A 15,116-nucleotide genomic window follows, 5' to 3' on the forward strand; every position below is an offset into this window, starting at 1 on the left:
GGCCTGTATGTACTGTGTTGTATGTACAATTCTATGATTTCCTTGTTGTCAGCCTATCTCAGGCCTTTCTGACATTGCATGGAGAGCTGCTGGATTGGGGCTGTGGGAGGGGAGAGGAAAACATCGCCTTTTCCAGGAGGAAACCAGCTCCTGGTTGGTGATGGGTCCTCACTTTGAAGTCTTGCCATGGTAGAGACCACAACCATTGCTTTGGTTGGAAATGGGGATGTAAAGAAAATAGTGCTGTGAAGGATCCTGGGCCCATTTCAGAGTCATAGAAACTTGGCGTTGTCCTTTGATTATTGTCTCCTGATTGGGGTTTCCATTTCACCTCAGGCCTTCAATAGAGAAGAGCATGAAACTATGGTCTTATATTTATGGAGTTCTTTCCACAGCCTGGTTGACCAGGGGCTTTGGCAGCTGCCTGGGGAAATGTGGGAAAGCCCAGGCTAGGCCACCCGTGCTGCCCTTCTGCACTCATGTTGGAAAGTGTCAATCAGACAGTTGAGTGCCCCCACCCCGGGGCACCCCAGTCTTCCTCTCCAGTAGTTTTTTTCAAAGCAGATCACTTAGCCTAGGGCCTCTGCTCTCACCCATGTGGATCAGGGAGCTGGTTCCAGAGCAAAAGAATGTGCTTTGAAGGGGAAGGCAGAAGAAAACTCAGATGTCTCTGCAAAGTGCTTAGTTCTTTTTGGAAACCCTTTAGAGACAGGCTTTAACCTGTCTACAACCAGGGGATGGTTGGAGAGGAGCCCAACAGTCATTAGAACTGCTGCTACCCAGATGCATGTTCCCCAGGGTTTCTTAGTCACTGTGTGTGCTCCTCAGAGCTGAGTCCTGTTGCTGGAGGGGCACTCTAGATGTGTGTGTGCGCCAGATGAGAGACTGTAAGGGTGTTGCCAGGTTGTATAAGAGACAGAAGTGGAGTTAATGGGGCTATGGATGGGTGGGTGGGTGGGGGGGGCAGAGTGTGAGTATGATGAGAGAGACTGCTGGAGCGGAGAGGCCCTGTGTCCCTGCCCAGTGATGCCCTGGCCCCATAGAGTGCCATTTCTGGGATAGCCTCTGGCCCAGTTTTTTGGAGCACGCTCTTGGGGGTAGGCAAGGGAGGGAAGAGAGGAGCCAGAACCTGTTCTTTGGAGAAAGAAGCAGGACAAGCTCTGCGCATGACCATCCTGAGGAGGAGGAGCCAGCAAAGCCCTAGATGGTTGCTAGGTGACTGAGGAGCAGTGGCTCCACCCCCATGGAGCAGAGGAGGGTGGGTGCATGACGTCAGGTGGAGCTGGTGCTGCGGCCACTGAGGCTGCCATCAGCCTAAGCTGGTGAACTGGGCCAGGCACCGCTCCGGTGCCTGCCAGAGCCTGGCGATCTAGCTGCACATCTGCGGGGGCCTCTGTGTCAGAGCAGCGGCCGTTTGCAGGCTGGGAAGCTGCGGCACCGGGAAGCTGAGGCTGCATTGTTGGGATTTGATGCACTAATCTCCTGTCTCCGCCGCCTTTCCCTCTGTTCGGTCTCTTGCCCTCCCTCCCTTCGTCTGTCCTTCCTCTGTGTGTTTGTCGATCCTCCTCTGTCCCTTCTCTTTCCTCTCCTTGCTTTCTTTGGTTTTCTGCAATGATGAGACAGGCACCGACAGCCCGAAAGGTACTCTTGCTTGCTCTCGTCCTGCTGCTGGGTTGCCAGGGCAATGGTGGCAGCAGGCTGCTGGGGTGGGGGTGGGGGCTGATTGACTTCATCTGTCTACCTGGTCAGGGGAGGCGGGTGAGGACGAAGGTGGGTTAGGGAGAGTCGTGTGTCACCACTATGCCCCACACCCTGGGCATTTGCTTACGGCCTTGCCTGCTTTTGGCTCTGCCTGTGTTCCAGGCCTTATACCCAGTGGCCTCACAGGCTTGGGCTTCAGGCAGCCTCTACTGCATACTGGATCTGGGAGGATTTCCTGTGGTAGAACCTAGGGAAGCAGGCCCAGGTATCTCAGTGCCTCTAGCAGGCCTGCCTGCCTCACCCAGCCTTTGCTAGAATACCTCTTAGTTCTCCCCGCATCCCCCAACCCCCAGGGTTTGTATCAGGGCGCTTTACCAGGGTGGGATGGGAACCCTAGAATAGTTTTTGACCCACAGCTATGGAAGCTTAACCCAGGGTAGGAGGGGTGGGAATTGGTTTTCTTGGCCTCAGTGTATCCTGGAAATAAGGCCCAAGCCAAATCTTGTCTTGACTAGAGCAGTGAGATACTGAGTAGCAAGAACACTATTTGGAAATTGGAGTTAATTGTCCACTTACCATTTTGCAGTAACCTGAAGGGTTTCCAGATTTGATTTAGGGCTGTAGTTTTTCTGTGCTGCTGCCCACCCCCACCTCCTTTCCTACCGCTGGGTGGGGTTACTTTGCTGAGCTCTGGGCTTCTGCTAATGCAATATTCATGGTCCTGACACCTGAGCCCTCTTCCCTAGCGATGGGGACTGCTGCAGGATCTGATTCTGGGGAAGGGGGTTGGGGAGAGGGAGGACAGCAGCATTGCTCTGCCCTAGGGACCTGATCTCCCATTTCTGGGCTTAGATTACTTTTGTCACATGGGGTTTCTAGGGAGTTCTGTATAGAGTCTAGCACTTGAAGGAAGAGGCTGACCTGGGAAAGTCCTTGGGAGTGGTGGCTGGGTGGGGCCTCTGGCTCTGGATTGGAGTGGGAGAGATCGTTTGCAGGAGGACTGGTCTCTTGGGACCTTCTCACTAGCTGCTTCCTTGTTCTATGGCTCAGCCTAGAGATGGACTTCTGGGATTTCCGGGGTGTCTGAAGGGGTGAGGCCTGCAAGGATTGGACAAAAGTGGGAGCAGGAACCAAGGGGAACAGGAATTCTGGGTTCCTGAAGTAGGAACACAGTGATTCACTGAAGGGAGAAGGGGGTGGGATTAGGGGGAGGGTGGCTAACTGTAGCCCCATTCCTGTTACTTCTTCTGCTCTCATTGCTGTCCCTTTTGCTCTCTGTCTTTCTGCCATTGCCCTTTCTTTCCTGACTACTTCTCTTCTGGCTCCTGTTACCTGTCCAGACCACAACTCGGCGGCCCAAGGTGAGAAAACAGGCCCCTGTGTGAGCCACTGCTGAGTGAACACACACGTTTCAGGCATGTGCATGTATGAGGGCACGTGTATGAGCAAGTGAAAGTTGGTCATAGTGCATCCTGGGTTCTCTTCAGAGGAAAGGGGGGGTTCGCGGTGCTGGCAGACACCTCCTAGGGAAAATGGCTTTTGGCTTTTAGGAGGTTGTCTAAGCCAGTAGCTTCAACGCAAAAGAGAAATGAATGGGGTTGTAGTTAATCAAAGCAGGCTTTCTTGAACAAAGGAATTTTGACCTGTTTTGAGGGGAGGGATTGGAAGAAAGATGAAGAACTTGGCCATGTAAAATGTCAGCGGATAAGGAGGTGAGTGTGTCTGTGACAGGCTTTGGGTGGGGATGTCTGAGGATTGCACATGGTCTCTGAGTGTCAGCCCACTGGGAGACCTTGGGGCTCAGCACTTTGAGTACATTGGCAGGCCTGTCTGCTCCAGGACTTGAACTTCAGGTCAGCTTCTCTGCTCACCTCCTCCCCTGCCCCACAGGGACCTGGATAGTGTTGCCAGATCGGGGGAGATGACAGAAGGGTTGTTTCAAGGGGGCGTCTAGGGGTACAACTTTCACCTTGGCCCTTTTACCTGCAGGGTCCTCTGAAGTAGACTGAGAGAGGGAGATTCAGCTTGACTCCCATAGAGGGTTTAGCAGGGGTAGAAAGCCTGGCACCCCCACTTTTGGCCCTGCCTTCTCTGGAAATTACATTGTAGTTTTTCCCTCTAGGGGTGGAGGGCATAGACCTGGAGCAAGAATGGGACTGAGAGTATTATGAAGTTGCTAGAATGATCACAAGTGGGTCATAGACGGGGGTTCTAGGGAATAGTGGATTCTGCTCTTACAGGTAGTGCCAGAGCTAGGAGGAATGCGGAGTCAGTGTCAAACGAGGAGCCTTATAATCTTATGATGTCTTTCTCTTATCTTTTCCTCCCTCTCTCCTCTGCCTCCCTCCTCCCCCTGTCCTTTGTCACTATCTCTCTCTGCCTCTCTGTATCATTTTCCTTGTCCCCTTCATTCTTCTCTGTTCTCACTGTGCTTTGATACTCTCTTTCTGCTTTTTCTCTTCTCTGTCTCCTTCCCTTGCCATATTCTCATATTCTGTTTCTGTTCCTCTTACTACCCCTATCCTCTGCTCTCTTTCTGGTCTGCCTCTACCCTCTCTGAATAGCCCACCCGCCCAGCCAGTACTGGGGTGGCTGGGGCCAGTAGCTCCCTGGGCCCCTCTGGCTCAGCGTCAGCAGGTGAGCTGAGCAGCAGTGAGCCCAGCACCCCGGCTCAGACTCCGCTGGCAGCACCCATCATCCCCACGCCGGCCCTCACCTCTCCTGGAGCAGTCCCCCCACTTCCTTCCCCCTCCAAGGTAAGGACTGGGGTAGGGATAAAGGAGAATCAAGATACCCAGAGGCTTATGGCTACCTGCTGTGTCTTGAAAATTTCTTGGGGTTGGCAAAGACCCAGAACTTGGATCAGAAAGGGTGAGGACGTAGCTTATGGATATCTTGCCACTGACTGAGTCACCCTTTCTTTTCTTGCCGTTATGCCATACTTTCCCCATATATACTGTGCCACGGTTTCCTCTCAGATGTTCTTATGCCACTGACTTTTGGCCACCCTGGGGCTGGGTGATGTTTGCACACTTTATTGTGTTCTTTGCGCCAGCTCAGTGTTGGTGGAGAGGTGGGGTGGGCTGTGCACAGACCATGAGGCCTCTCCTTTGCAGGAGGAGGAGGGACTAAGGGCTCAGGTGCGGGACCTGGAGGAAAAACTAGAGACCCTGAGACTGAAACGGGCAGAAGACAAAGCAAAGCTAAAAGAGCTGGAGAAACACAAAATCCAACTGGAGCAGGTGCAGGAATGGAAGAGCAAAATGCAGGAGCAGCAGGCCGACCTGCAGCGGCGCCTCAAGGAGGCGAGAAAGGTTTGACTCTGGATGAAGGGGGTGGCTGGGGTGGCCTGAGACCTAAGGAAGCATGCAGGAAACTAGACTGGAACTGGAGCCTGGAACACCCCGTGAGAAAGGGAGGCATGGGGCATCTCTGTGCTTGTACCCCCTCCCACCTCCACCTCTTCCTCAGGAAGCCAAGGAGGCGCTGGAGGCAAAGGAACGTTATATGGAGGAGATGGCTGATACTGCTGATGCCATTGAGATGGCCACTTTGGACAAGGAGATGGCTGAAGAGCGGGCTGAGTCCCTGCAGCAGGAGGTGGAGGCACTGAAAGAGCGAGTGGACGAGCTCACCACTGACTTAGAGATCCTCAAGGCTGAGATTGAAGAGAAGGGTAAGGGGCCCAGAGCCGCTGGGGGCCAAACGGTTGAGTGAGAACTATGCCTGAAAGTGTTAATGGTCTTCTCCAGGCTCAGATGGCGCTGCATCCAGTTATCAGCTCAAGCAGCTTGAGGAGCAGAACGCCCGCCTGAAGGATGCCCTGGTGAGGTAGGGTCTTTAGTGCTTGGCTCTGATGGTTACTCTTCTGTCTCCAAATGCATTAGAGCACCCGTCGCCAGAGACTCTGACATGTGCTTTCCTCTTTCTGTCTTCCTAATGTCCCTGCAGGATGCGGGATCTTTCTTCCTCAGAGAAGCAGGAGCATGTGAAGCTCCAGAAGCTCATGGAAAAGAAGAACCAAGAACTGGAAGTTGTGAGGCAGCAGCGGGAGCGTCTGCAGGAGGAGCTAAGCCAGGCAGAGAGCACCATTGATGAGCTCAAGGAGCAGGTCTGGGGAGCCTAGCCCCTCACCCAGAATCCCCCACCTGACTCTCCTGTCAGTTGGTGCCTCCTCTTTCTAGGTGCCTTCCAGCAGCCCTTCTCCCCATCCTCCCTGTAACACAGGTGGATGCTGCTCTGGGTGCTGAGGAGATGGTGGAGATGCTGACAGATCGGAACCTGAATCTGGAAGAGAAAGTGCGCGAGTTGAGGGAGACTGTGGGAGACTTGGTAAGAGAAGAGCAGACCCCTGACATCTGACCCTGATGGTGGGTATTTGGAAGGGACCTGCTGAGAAAAAGATTGACATGTGACCCCTGGCCTTTTTTGAGCAGGGTGTGCAGTGAGGGACCCAGCCTGGGCTTGCTGTACTGACCCTGCCTATTTTTTTTTTTTCCCCAAGATGGCATCTCACTCTGTTGCCTGGCTGGAGGGCAGTGGCGCAATAATCTTGGCTCACTGCAACCTCCGCCTCCCAGGTTCAAGTGATTCTCCTGCCTCAGCCTCCCGAGTAGCTGGTACTACAGTCACGCACCACCACACCCAGCTAATTTTTGTATTTTTAGTAGAGGTGGGGTTTCACCATGTTGGCCAGCATAGTCTCGATCTCGACCTCATGATCAGCCCGCTTCGGCCTCCCAGAGTGCTGGGATTACAGGTGTGAGCCACTGCGCCCAGCCAACCCTGCCTTTCTTTTGCCCCAACTGTGGTGTGGTGTCCCAGGAAGCGATGAATGAGATGAACGACGAGCTGCAGGAGAATGCACGTGAGACAGAACTGGAGCTGCGGGAGCAGCTGGACATGGCGGGCGCGCGGGTTCGTGAGGCCCAGAAGCGTGTGGAGGCAGCCCAGGAGACGGTTGCAGACTACCAGCAGACCATTAAGAAGTACCGCCAGCTGACCGCCCATCTTCAGGTGCATGCCTACTGCTTGCTGTCTGCCCACCATCACCCCAGGGCTTCCTTAAGACCCAGGTGTGCTTCATTGTCTCTCCTTCTAGGATGTGAATCGGGAACTGACAAACCAGCAGGAAGCATCTGTGGAGAGGCAACAGCAGCCACCTCCAGAGACCTTTGACTTCAAAATCAAGTTTGCTGAGACTAAGGCCCATGCCAAGGTCAGGAAAGTGGGTGGGTCTGAGGGAGCCCTGCCTGGGTTGAACTGGTATGGGGTTCTGGGCTTCAGATTCCTGGGGGAAGGGGTGCTTTGTGTAGTGGTTTGGAAGACTCTGGCCTGAGCTTGCCCTAGAAGCAAGGCATCTCCTGGAGCAAGGCATGGGAATTCTGGGGCTCTTTCAACTCTGGCTAAGAGTCTTCCTCCATGTTCACCTCACAGGCAATTGAGATGGAATTGAGGCAGATGGAGGTGGCCCAGGCCAACCGACACATGTCCCTGCTGACAGCCTTCATGCCTGACAGCTTCCTTCGGCCAGGTGGGGACCATGACTGCGTTCTGGTGCTGCTACTCATGCCTCGTCTCATTTGCAAGGTACAGCCAATCAATCACATGTTCCACAGAAATCTAATGAACTTGCCATGAACCAGGCATTGAAGATGCTGAGTGAAGACAACAGAGTCTCTGCCCACAAAGAGTTTATGGTGTAGTGGAGGAACACAGCAAAGTCACTGATGAATATATATTACAAATGGTGTGCTTTCAAGAAGAGATAGGTTCTGTGAGAGAGCACAATTGGAGATTTAGAGGCGAACAGGGTGTGACTGAGGGAATAACATTGTCTGAGGGCCACGAGCTGCCTGGGGGTTAACGTTGGGGGTGATTGGCAGGATAGCATTCTAGGTGGAGAGATAGCAGGAGTGGCAGCTTTAAGTCAGGAAAGACCTTGGTTCCACCGGTCCCACTACCCTTTCATTTTCATATCCTGACTCCTCACAACCTCCAGTAATCACATCACTACCCTTTCCCCATGCGAGATTCCCCACCCAGGTAAGAGCTATTTCTGCTTTCTCTCCCATGTGTGTCCATGCTCCCCACATAGTTAAGTTCTGAGTACTGTATTCCTGAGTCTGTGTTCTCCATCCTCTGCTCTGAGGCCCAGGTTCCTGGTGTTTTCTCCCACAGGCAGAGCTGATCCGGAAGCAGGCCCAGGAGAAGTTTGAACTAAGTGAGAACTGTTCAGAGCGGCCTGGGCTGCGAGGAGCTGCTGGGGAACAACTCAGCTTTGCTGCTGGACTGGTGTACTCGCTGAGCCTACTGCAGGCCACGCTACACCGCTATGAGCAGTAAGTGACTCCTCACTCCCTCACCCCAGGGTCAGGGGTCCAGAATTGGCCAGAACTGAGATTGCCTGTCAGACTCTAGCCTCACAGCCCTCTTCTCTGGTCTCTAGTGCCCTCTCTCAGTGCAGTGTGGATGTGTATAAGAAAGTGGGCAGCCTCTACCCTGAGATGAGTGCCCATGAGCGTTCATTGGATTTCCTCATTGAACTGCTGCACAAGGATCAGCTGGATGAGACTGTCAATGTGGAGCCTCTCACCAAGGCCATCAAGTACTATCAGGTGTGGAGCGAGAATTTGGGCTTGGGGCAGGAGGCAGGGAAGCTTTCACTTGATGAGGGCTCTTACTAATATTATCAAGGTTGTATGTCCCATGCTCGCTGTTTGAGGCCTGGTTTGCTCCTAGATGATCTCTCCATATGATGCAGCTGCTTGAGGGCTTTGGATTCTCTTGTACCTCCAGAGACCCATGATGACCAGGGCTCAAACTACAGTTTGGGAAGAACTCCCCACCCCCTCCAGGGCCTAAAAGTTGTCTGTTTCTTTTGTTATCTCTCTTCAGCATCTATACAGCATCCACCTTGCCGAACAGCCTGAGGACTGTACTATGCAGCTGGCTGACCACATTAAGGTGAAGTGTCTGGGCCAGTGATTGAGCCCCCGTGGAGATCAGCAATGGAGGGCGTCAGGTCAAGAGATCAGGCACCCAAGAAATATCACATAAGACTAGGGCAGAGTTACCAAAGCCGTATCAGGGAAACTAGAGGACTACTTATGTATGGGGGTCAGCAGAGGATGAGGACTTCTTAGAGATGTCGATAAGGCAAAAGGGCTCCTGCTGGGGGCTGATGATTGCATGCATCTGTCCTTACAGTTCACGCAAAGTGCTCTGGACTGCATGAGTGTGGAGGTAGGACGGCTGCGTGCCTTCTTGCAGGTGAGAGCACTTCTAGATCTCTGTGAGCTCCTCCTCTTAGTCCTCACTTCCTTACTCCCAGCCTTAATGCTAACTTGGTTCTCCATCTATTTTCTTTTTCCTGAGTAGGGTGGGCAGGAGGCTACAGATATTGCCCTTCTGCTCCGGGATCTGGAAACTTCGTGCAGTGACATCCGCCAGTTCTGCAAGAAGATCCGAAGGCGAATGCCAGGGACAGATGCTCCTGGGATCCCAGCTGCACTGGCCTTTGGACCACAGGTTTAGGGCTGCAACTGGGGAAGGAAGGAAACTGAGTAGAAACAGGAGGGGCATAGCACTTAAAGATCTGGATCTGGTTAGGGGACAAATATGGTTTTGGGGTAGCTGGAAGCTGTGGTACTGAACGCAGGGTTGACTCCTGACTCTGGCCTGTCACACAGGTATCTGACACGCTCCTAGACTGCAGGAAACACTTGACGTGGGTCGTGGCTGTGCTGCAGGAGGTGGCAGCTGCTGCTGCCCAGCTCATTGCCCCACTGGCGGAGAATGAGGGGCTACCTGTGGCTGCCCTGGAGGAACTGGCTTTCAAAGCAAGCGAGCAGGTGGGCCTGAATGGCTGGGCAGAAGGTGTAGGGAGAGTCAGTGACCAGTGTGGGGCTTTCACTTCTGCCCTTGGCTCCTGCAGATCTATGGGACCCCTTCCAGCAGCCCCTATGAGTGTCTGCGCCAGTCATGCAACATCCTCATCAGTACCATGAACAAGCTGGCCACAGCCATGCAGGAGGGGGAGTATGATGCAGAGCGGCCCCCCAGCAAGGTGGGTGGAGATTTCCTTAGAGAAGTTGCAGAGGCCTGTAGGAGTAAGACTTGCAGAGCTACTGCTAGTTGTGGGAGGACAGGGAGACAGGAGGAAGGCATCTGGAGAGCACCATCCTGCCTAGAAGGCAGGGTTTCCCTGTAACTGGATCTCTCTGAAAGGAGCACGTTGATGATCTCTTCTCTCCACCCTCACTTTCTCACCCGCCACCGACCATTCCTTAGCCTCCACCAGTTGAGTTGCGGGCTGCCGCCCTTCGTGCAGAGATCACAGATGCTGAAGGACTGGGTTTGAAGCTCGAAGATCGAGAGACAGTTATTAAGGAGTTGAAGAAGTCACTCAAGATTAAGGTGAGGGTAGTGTAGGCTCAGGATCTGGGGGCCAGGAAGTTGATAGGACCCTGGCGAGCAGTGAATGTTGGGGATCCGGGACTAAAACGGCTTGAGAGTTAAGGGGAGAAGTGGGGCCTGCAATCAATGGGAGCTCTAGTGAACCCTCAGGGAGCCTCCTATCTCATGGTCTAGCTGCCAGTTTCCAGGGACTGTGGGGAGGATGTCAGGGATCTAGAAGTTCTGTCCTTGTCCAGGGAGAGGAGCTAAGTGAGGCCAACGTGCGGCTGAGCCTCCTGGAGAAGAAGTTGGACAGTGCTGCCAAGGATGCAGATGAGCGTATCGAGAAAGTCCAGACTCGGCTGGAGGAGACCCAGGCACTGCTGCGGAAGAAGGAGAAGTCAGGCACTTTCCCTGGGGCCTTGCTTCCTCTAATCCTCCCCACTGCTGGAGCTCTCTGCCTCCTAACCCATACCCCTACTCAGGTTCTCTTATAGTGAGACTCCCCATTTTCTTTACCCACTGCCAACCCCGTTGCATCACCCTAGCCTCAGCCTGTGCTGCTCTGCCCTGGCTGCTCACTAGCATGGCTTTTCCAAGGACCTCTCAGGACTGAATAGTCAAGGGGTGCTTTGGAGAAGGGACACTGCCAAAGCCCAGATTCTCTTTCACAGAGATTTTGAGGAGACAATGGATGCACTCCAGGCTGACATTGACCAGCTGGAGGCAGAGAAGACAGAACTAAAGCAACGGCTGAACAGCCAGTCTAAGCGCACAATTGAGGGGCTCCGGAGCCCTCCTCCTTCAGGCATTGCTACTCTGGTCTCTGGCATTGCTGGTGGTGAGTACAGTGGAATAGGCAGCAGTAGCACAGAGGAGATTGTCCTCTCTCCTGTCCTTGGCCTCAGTTTGACCTCTGCCCCCCCCTCCTTTAGCCCCAGGATATTCAGCCAGGAATATGCTTGCACAGTTTCACTCTGTGCCAGTTTTCACCAAGTTTTCCCTTTCCCTGAAGATATGTGCTGAGTTCCTCTGGGCAAAGGAGGGCTTTACTAAATTGTTAATGAGGCTCAGAATAATCATGACAGTTGGTCTCTAGTAGGTGTCCTTTCTGGCTCTGTAATCTGACCTTTCTGCTCAGCCCTATATCCCAGAGGGCTGTCAGCCATCAGCAGGCTGGGCTGACTCTCCTGGGGCATCCGGCCCTGCCTAATACCTGCTCTTGATTGCTTCTCTGCTTGGGCCCTGTGTTTTCTCACTGAGTTCATGGGGCTTCATTCTATGATGTGGCCATATCTTCCACTGCTGAATTATCCCAGTTTCACTTGGGGCTTGTGTTTTGACCTTTGCCTAGTTACTCAGTATAATCAGGGCTCCTCACCTAGAGTTTTTCTGGTTACCAGTTTCAGCCTCCCCAGTTTCCTGGCTCAGGAGGTGGCTGCTGCTGTCTTTGTTCTCCTCTGCCCTATAGTTTTTGTTTGCTCTCCAGTTTCCCACTTACCCTCCAGAAGACAGGCTCTTTGCCCTGGAATTAAACCCTTAGGGCCTCCAGACTTTCCCAGCTGCTCCCGTGTCTTGTCAGCTGACCTTACCTACATAGAGTCTTCGACAAAGTCTCTGTCACTGACACCCCTTGATCTTGCGAGGTGACCAAGTACCTTCTTGACTTTAGACTGTTGTGGTACAGACAGCTCTGTGTTCTTTGGAGAGAGTTTCCAGAGTTTCTACTTTGTGTTGTTTTTAGCACTCTTGAAACAAACATTAGCACTCTTTAAACAAACGTGGTTCTGAATTTATGAAACTTCCCACCAAAAAAGAAGGTATTTTCCTCAGAGCAGTGGAGAATCCTGAGGAGCAAGGGAGTGTGTTTGCTTCCCCAACTTAAGCTTTGCTGCTGGTGAGCACTAAGGGTGCAGACATATTGGGGTCTCTGGAGCATTCTCCATGCCCTTCTTGGAGATGGCGTCTGAGGCAGGGAGGCAGGAACAGCCTCGTGTTCCGAGTGCTTTGTGCAGTGCACACTCCCTTTGCCACTGTTCTTCACACGTACCCTGTCTTATGGCCTCACTCCTGTTTGGTGTCTTTCTTTCACGCAAATCGGCTCGTCCACAAAGATAGGTGGCAGAGGGTCTTGTTAGAGAAAGTATGATGATTAGGAAAAGGGTTTTCCTGCAGGTTGTGTCCAGGATCCTCTGGTGTGTCCCCCTAACCTGCAAATCACCTAACTCCTCTCTCCTCTTTTCCTGCTCCCCCATGGGCTATCCCGAGCACAGAAGAACAACAGCGAGGTAGAGACCCACTCAGGCTGGGGGTTACCAGGGCTGGTGGGAAATGGAGCTAAGGGAGCAGGGTGAGGGGAGAGCCAGGACTGGAGGTGGGTGATGGGGGGATGCGGAAAGCGGGGAAGAGCAGGAATGGAGCCCAGTGTTCAACCCTCTCCACTTGGGGCTGATGACATTTGTTATGGTCCCCACAGGAGCTGTCCCTGGGCAGGCTCCAGGGTCTGTGCCAGGCCCAGGGCTGGTGAAAGACTCACCACTGCTGCTTCAGCAGATCTCTGCCATGAGGCTGCACATCTCCCAGCTCCAGCATGAGAATAACATCCTCAAGGTGAGGGAGCCACGGGGAGGACTGGGATGGGGGATGGAGCATATTCGCCCCATTGATGATAGATGGCAGGGGCCTCCTAGCACCTCTTAACCACTACCCTTCTTTTTTCATCCACAGGGAGCCCAGATGAAGGCATCCTTGGCATCCCTGCCCCCTCTGCATGTTGCAAAGCTATCCCATGAGGGCCCTGGCAGTGAGTTACCAGCTGGAGCGCTGTATCGTAAGACCAGCCAGCTGCTGGAGACGTTGAATCAGTTGAGCACACATACACACGTAGTAGACATCACTCGCACTAGCCCTGGTATGTACCTGCCAACCCCCAAGATGAATAAAACCACCCCCTCTACTTGGCCCAGGGATTTAGGCCCTGCTCAGGTGGTGCCCCTACCACAGAAGCTCTTCCCAGCAGTGTTCTTTGGCTTCACTGTTCAGTTTTCTTGATTCACCCACTCTCTCTCAAGTACTTGTTCTGTTAGAGAATCTCATACCTGCACCCCTAACCCTTAATCCAGTACAACTGCCTGCCTGCGCCTTGGTGGGCCTCACCAGCTTTCTCTCCCCACAGCTACCAAGAGTCCATCAGCCCAACTTATGGAGCAAGTGGCTCAGCTTAAGTCCCTGAGTGACACCATTGAGAAGCTCAAGGTCAGCTCAGACTTTGCCCTGCAGAGCTCACTTCACAGTGGAGCCAGGCACTTCTGGAGTTCCTCTGAGCCTGGCCCTATGCTAGACAGCAATTGGGGAGGAGGTGGAAGGGAAGGCAGGGTTCTTGCCTTGGAAGTTCACTGTCTCAGTGCAAACAGAAGACAGATTCTCATAACAAAATGGATTAGCTGGGATAATCTTTAGCGTGACTGGTTCAGGCTTTAGATTCCATCAGAGCTGAGATCATTGTGGGGTAGAATGGTTGGGCGTGGCTTCCCAAGGGCGGTAGAATGTGAGTTGGACCTTACAGGATGAGGACTTGTAAAGTAAGGAGGAGTGTTGGGGAGGGGGGATGGGGTTGGAGATGAGAGCAAAAGTATGGTGATACAGAGGACTAAGTTCCTGCCCCCTTGATATTAGTGTCTCTGTGAAACCAGGCGGTCTTGTGCTAGCCTGTGGGGGTCCCCTAAATGAACCCTTGTCTTTCTCTCCCCTTCCCTAGGATGAGGTCCTCAAGGAGACAGTATCTCAGCGCCCTGGAGCCACAGTACCCACTGACTTTGCCACCTTCCCTTCATCAGCCTTCCTCAGGGTGAGGGGGAGATGGGGTGGAGGACAGGACAATGTGGAGAAGCTCAGGTGGGGCCCCCCTCTCCTCCAGAATTGGAAGAGGCCTTTGGAGTCTCAGGTCTAACAACTACATACCTTGGGTTATCTGGCCAAATCTTACTTACAGGTAACAGAAGTGCTTATGATGCTTTGAAATTCCAATATTTTAGCACCTAAACACTTTCTGTGACTTTTGACACCAGGAGAGGCTCAAAACTCCCTTGTCAGATTATGTATCCCTATTCTAATTTGAAAAATGTGGTCACCAAAGCCCAGGATCTCAGAAGCCCCAGCCACCTAGGAGCTGCCTTGGTCTCAGTGCTCAGGGACCCCTTCAGTGGCCTACAGCTCAAGTGAGCCCCTGACCTGGAGTCTTTTTCTCCTCATCAACCACCAGGCCAAGGAGGAGCAGCAGGATGACACAGTCTACATGGGCAAAGTGACCTTCTCCTGTGCGGCTGGTCTTGGACAGCGACACCGGCTGGTGCTGACCCAGGAACAGCTGCACCAGCTTCACAGTCGCCTCATCTCCTAAGCACTCCTTTCCCCTGCTGTCCCCTTCGACCCTCAGCCCTCTGGTGCCGCTCTGCCCGATGCACAGCCACCTCAGCCAGCCCCCAGGTAGAAACATGTGGGTTAAGCTCTTCCTGCCCCATTCAGCTTCACTCCCACCCTTTCAGCATCCTGCCCCTTCACCTTGACCTGGGTTCCCCCACTCCCATTCCCTGGCCTCTGCCATAATTTGCTGTTCAATTGCTCCCTCCTTCCTGAGGGGCCTCAGGGCATGTGGGGGGTAGGCTGAGACCCCACCACCAAAGGTTGAGTGAGGTCCTCTTGATTGAGGACTTCACCCCTTGATTAAAGCAACTTCTGCTTCAGTGGTTCCTGTGTGTGTTGAGAATGGGACTTGGGCCATTCAGCTCAGAGCAGGAAGGGAGGAGAAGTGATGCTGAGGAAGCTTTAGCTGTATCAAATTTGAGGGCTCCTCTTCGTAGTGACCAGCAGAATGCTGTTTCTAAAATTCATGTGCAGTTAGTTACTCTAAGCAAGGAGGAAAGGGCTAGACTTAGGACTAGGTACCTAAGTTCATTTATGGAGTTAGGAGGGCTGGGAGGGTGTAGCCTCTGCCAACCCTGCCTCTGCTTCCTATAGCT

The 15,116-nt window shown here is 53.2% G+C and overlaps 1 protein-coding gene across 50 annotated transcripts in view; it reads left to right on the forward strand.

Annotated features, from left to right (window-relative positions):
* DCTN1 (dynactin subunit 1) overlaps positions 1–14,840 on the forward strand; it is a 30,950-nt gene extending 16,110 nt beyond the window's left edge. For 6 of the 50 annotated variants that reach the window (XM_077959174.1, XM_077959171.1, XM_077959169.1 and 3 more), the window contains 26 exons: positions 1,624–1,641; positions 3,042–3,062; positions 4,266–4,457; positions 4,818–5,015; positions 5,173–5,377; positions 5,454–5,532; positions 5,653–5,812; positions 5,929–6,033; positions 6,526–6,717; positions 6,803–6,919; positions 7,138–7,290; positions 7,882–8,042; positions 8,150–8,318; positions 8,599–8,667; positions 8,911–8,973; positions 9,082–9,231; positions 9,393–9,554; positions 9,638–9,769; positions 9,994–10,119; positions 10,356–10,498; positions 10,773–10,963; positions 12,575–12,708; positions 12,826–13,009; positions 13,274–13,353; positions 13,856–13,945; positions 14,360–14,840. In XM_077959174.1, the coding sequence (XP_077815300.1) occupies positions 1,624–1,641; positions 3,042–3,062; positions 4,266–4,457; positions 4,818–5,015; positions 5,173–5,377; positions 5,454–5,532; positions 5,653–5,812; positions 5,929–6,033; positions 6,526–6,717; positions 6,803–6,919; positions 7,138–7,290; positions 7,882–8,042; positions 8,150–8,318; positions 8,599–8,667; positions 8,911–8,973; positions 9,082–9,231; positions 9,393–9,554; positions 9,638–9,769; positions 9,994–10,119; positions 10,356–10,498; positions 10,773–10,963; positions 12,575–12,708; positions 12,826–13,009; positions 13,274–13,353; positions 13,856–13,945; positions 14,360–14,497 (3,432 nt within the window). In that variant the 3' untranslated portion in view covers positions 14,498–14,840. Of the gene's footprint in view, positions 1–1,296; positions 1,660–3,041; positions 3,063–4,265; positions 4,458–4,817; positions 5,016–5,172; positions 5,378–5,453; positions 5,533–5,652; positions 5,813–5,928; positions 6,034–6,525; positions 6,718–6,802; positions 6,920–7,137; positions 7,291–7,881; positions 8,043–8,149; positions 8,319–8,598; positions 8,668–8,910; positions 8,974–9,081; positions 9,232–9,392; positions 9,555–9,637; positions 9,770–9,993; positions 10,120–10,355; positions 10,499–10,772; positions 10,964–12,371; positions 12,387–12,574; positions 12,709–12,825; positions 13,010–13,273; positions 13,354–13,855; positions 13,946–14,359 lie in introns of those variants that run through there. The other 44 variants (XM_077959182.1, XM_077959177.1, XM_077959172.1 and 41 more) reach the window with 15 other exon arrangements.
* The last annotated feature ends 276 nt before the right edge of the window (positions 14,841–15,116 follow it).

Source organism: Macaca mulatta, chromosome 13, assembly GCF_049350105.2.
Source record: "Macaca mulatta isolate MMU2019108-1 chromosome 13, T2T-MMU8v2.0, whole genome shotgun sequence".
NCBI lineage: Eukaryota > Metazoa > Chordata > Mammalia > Primates > Cercopithecidae > Macaca > Macaca mulatta.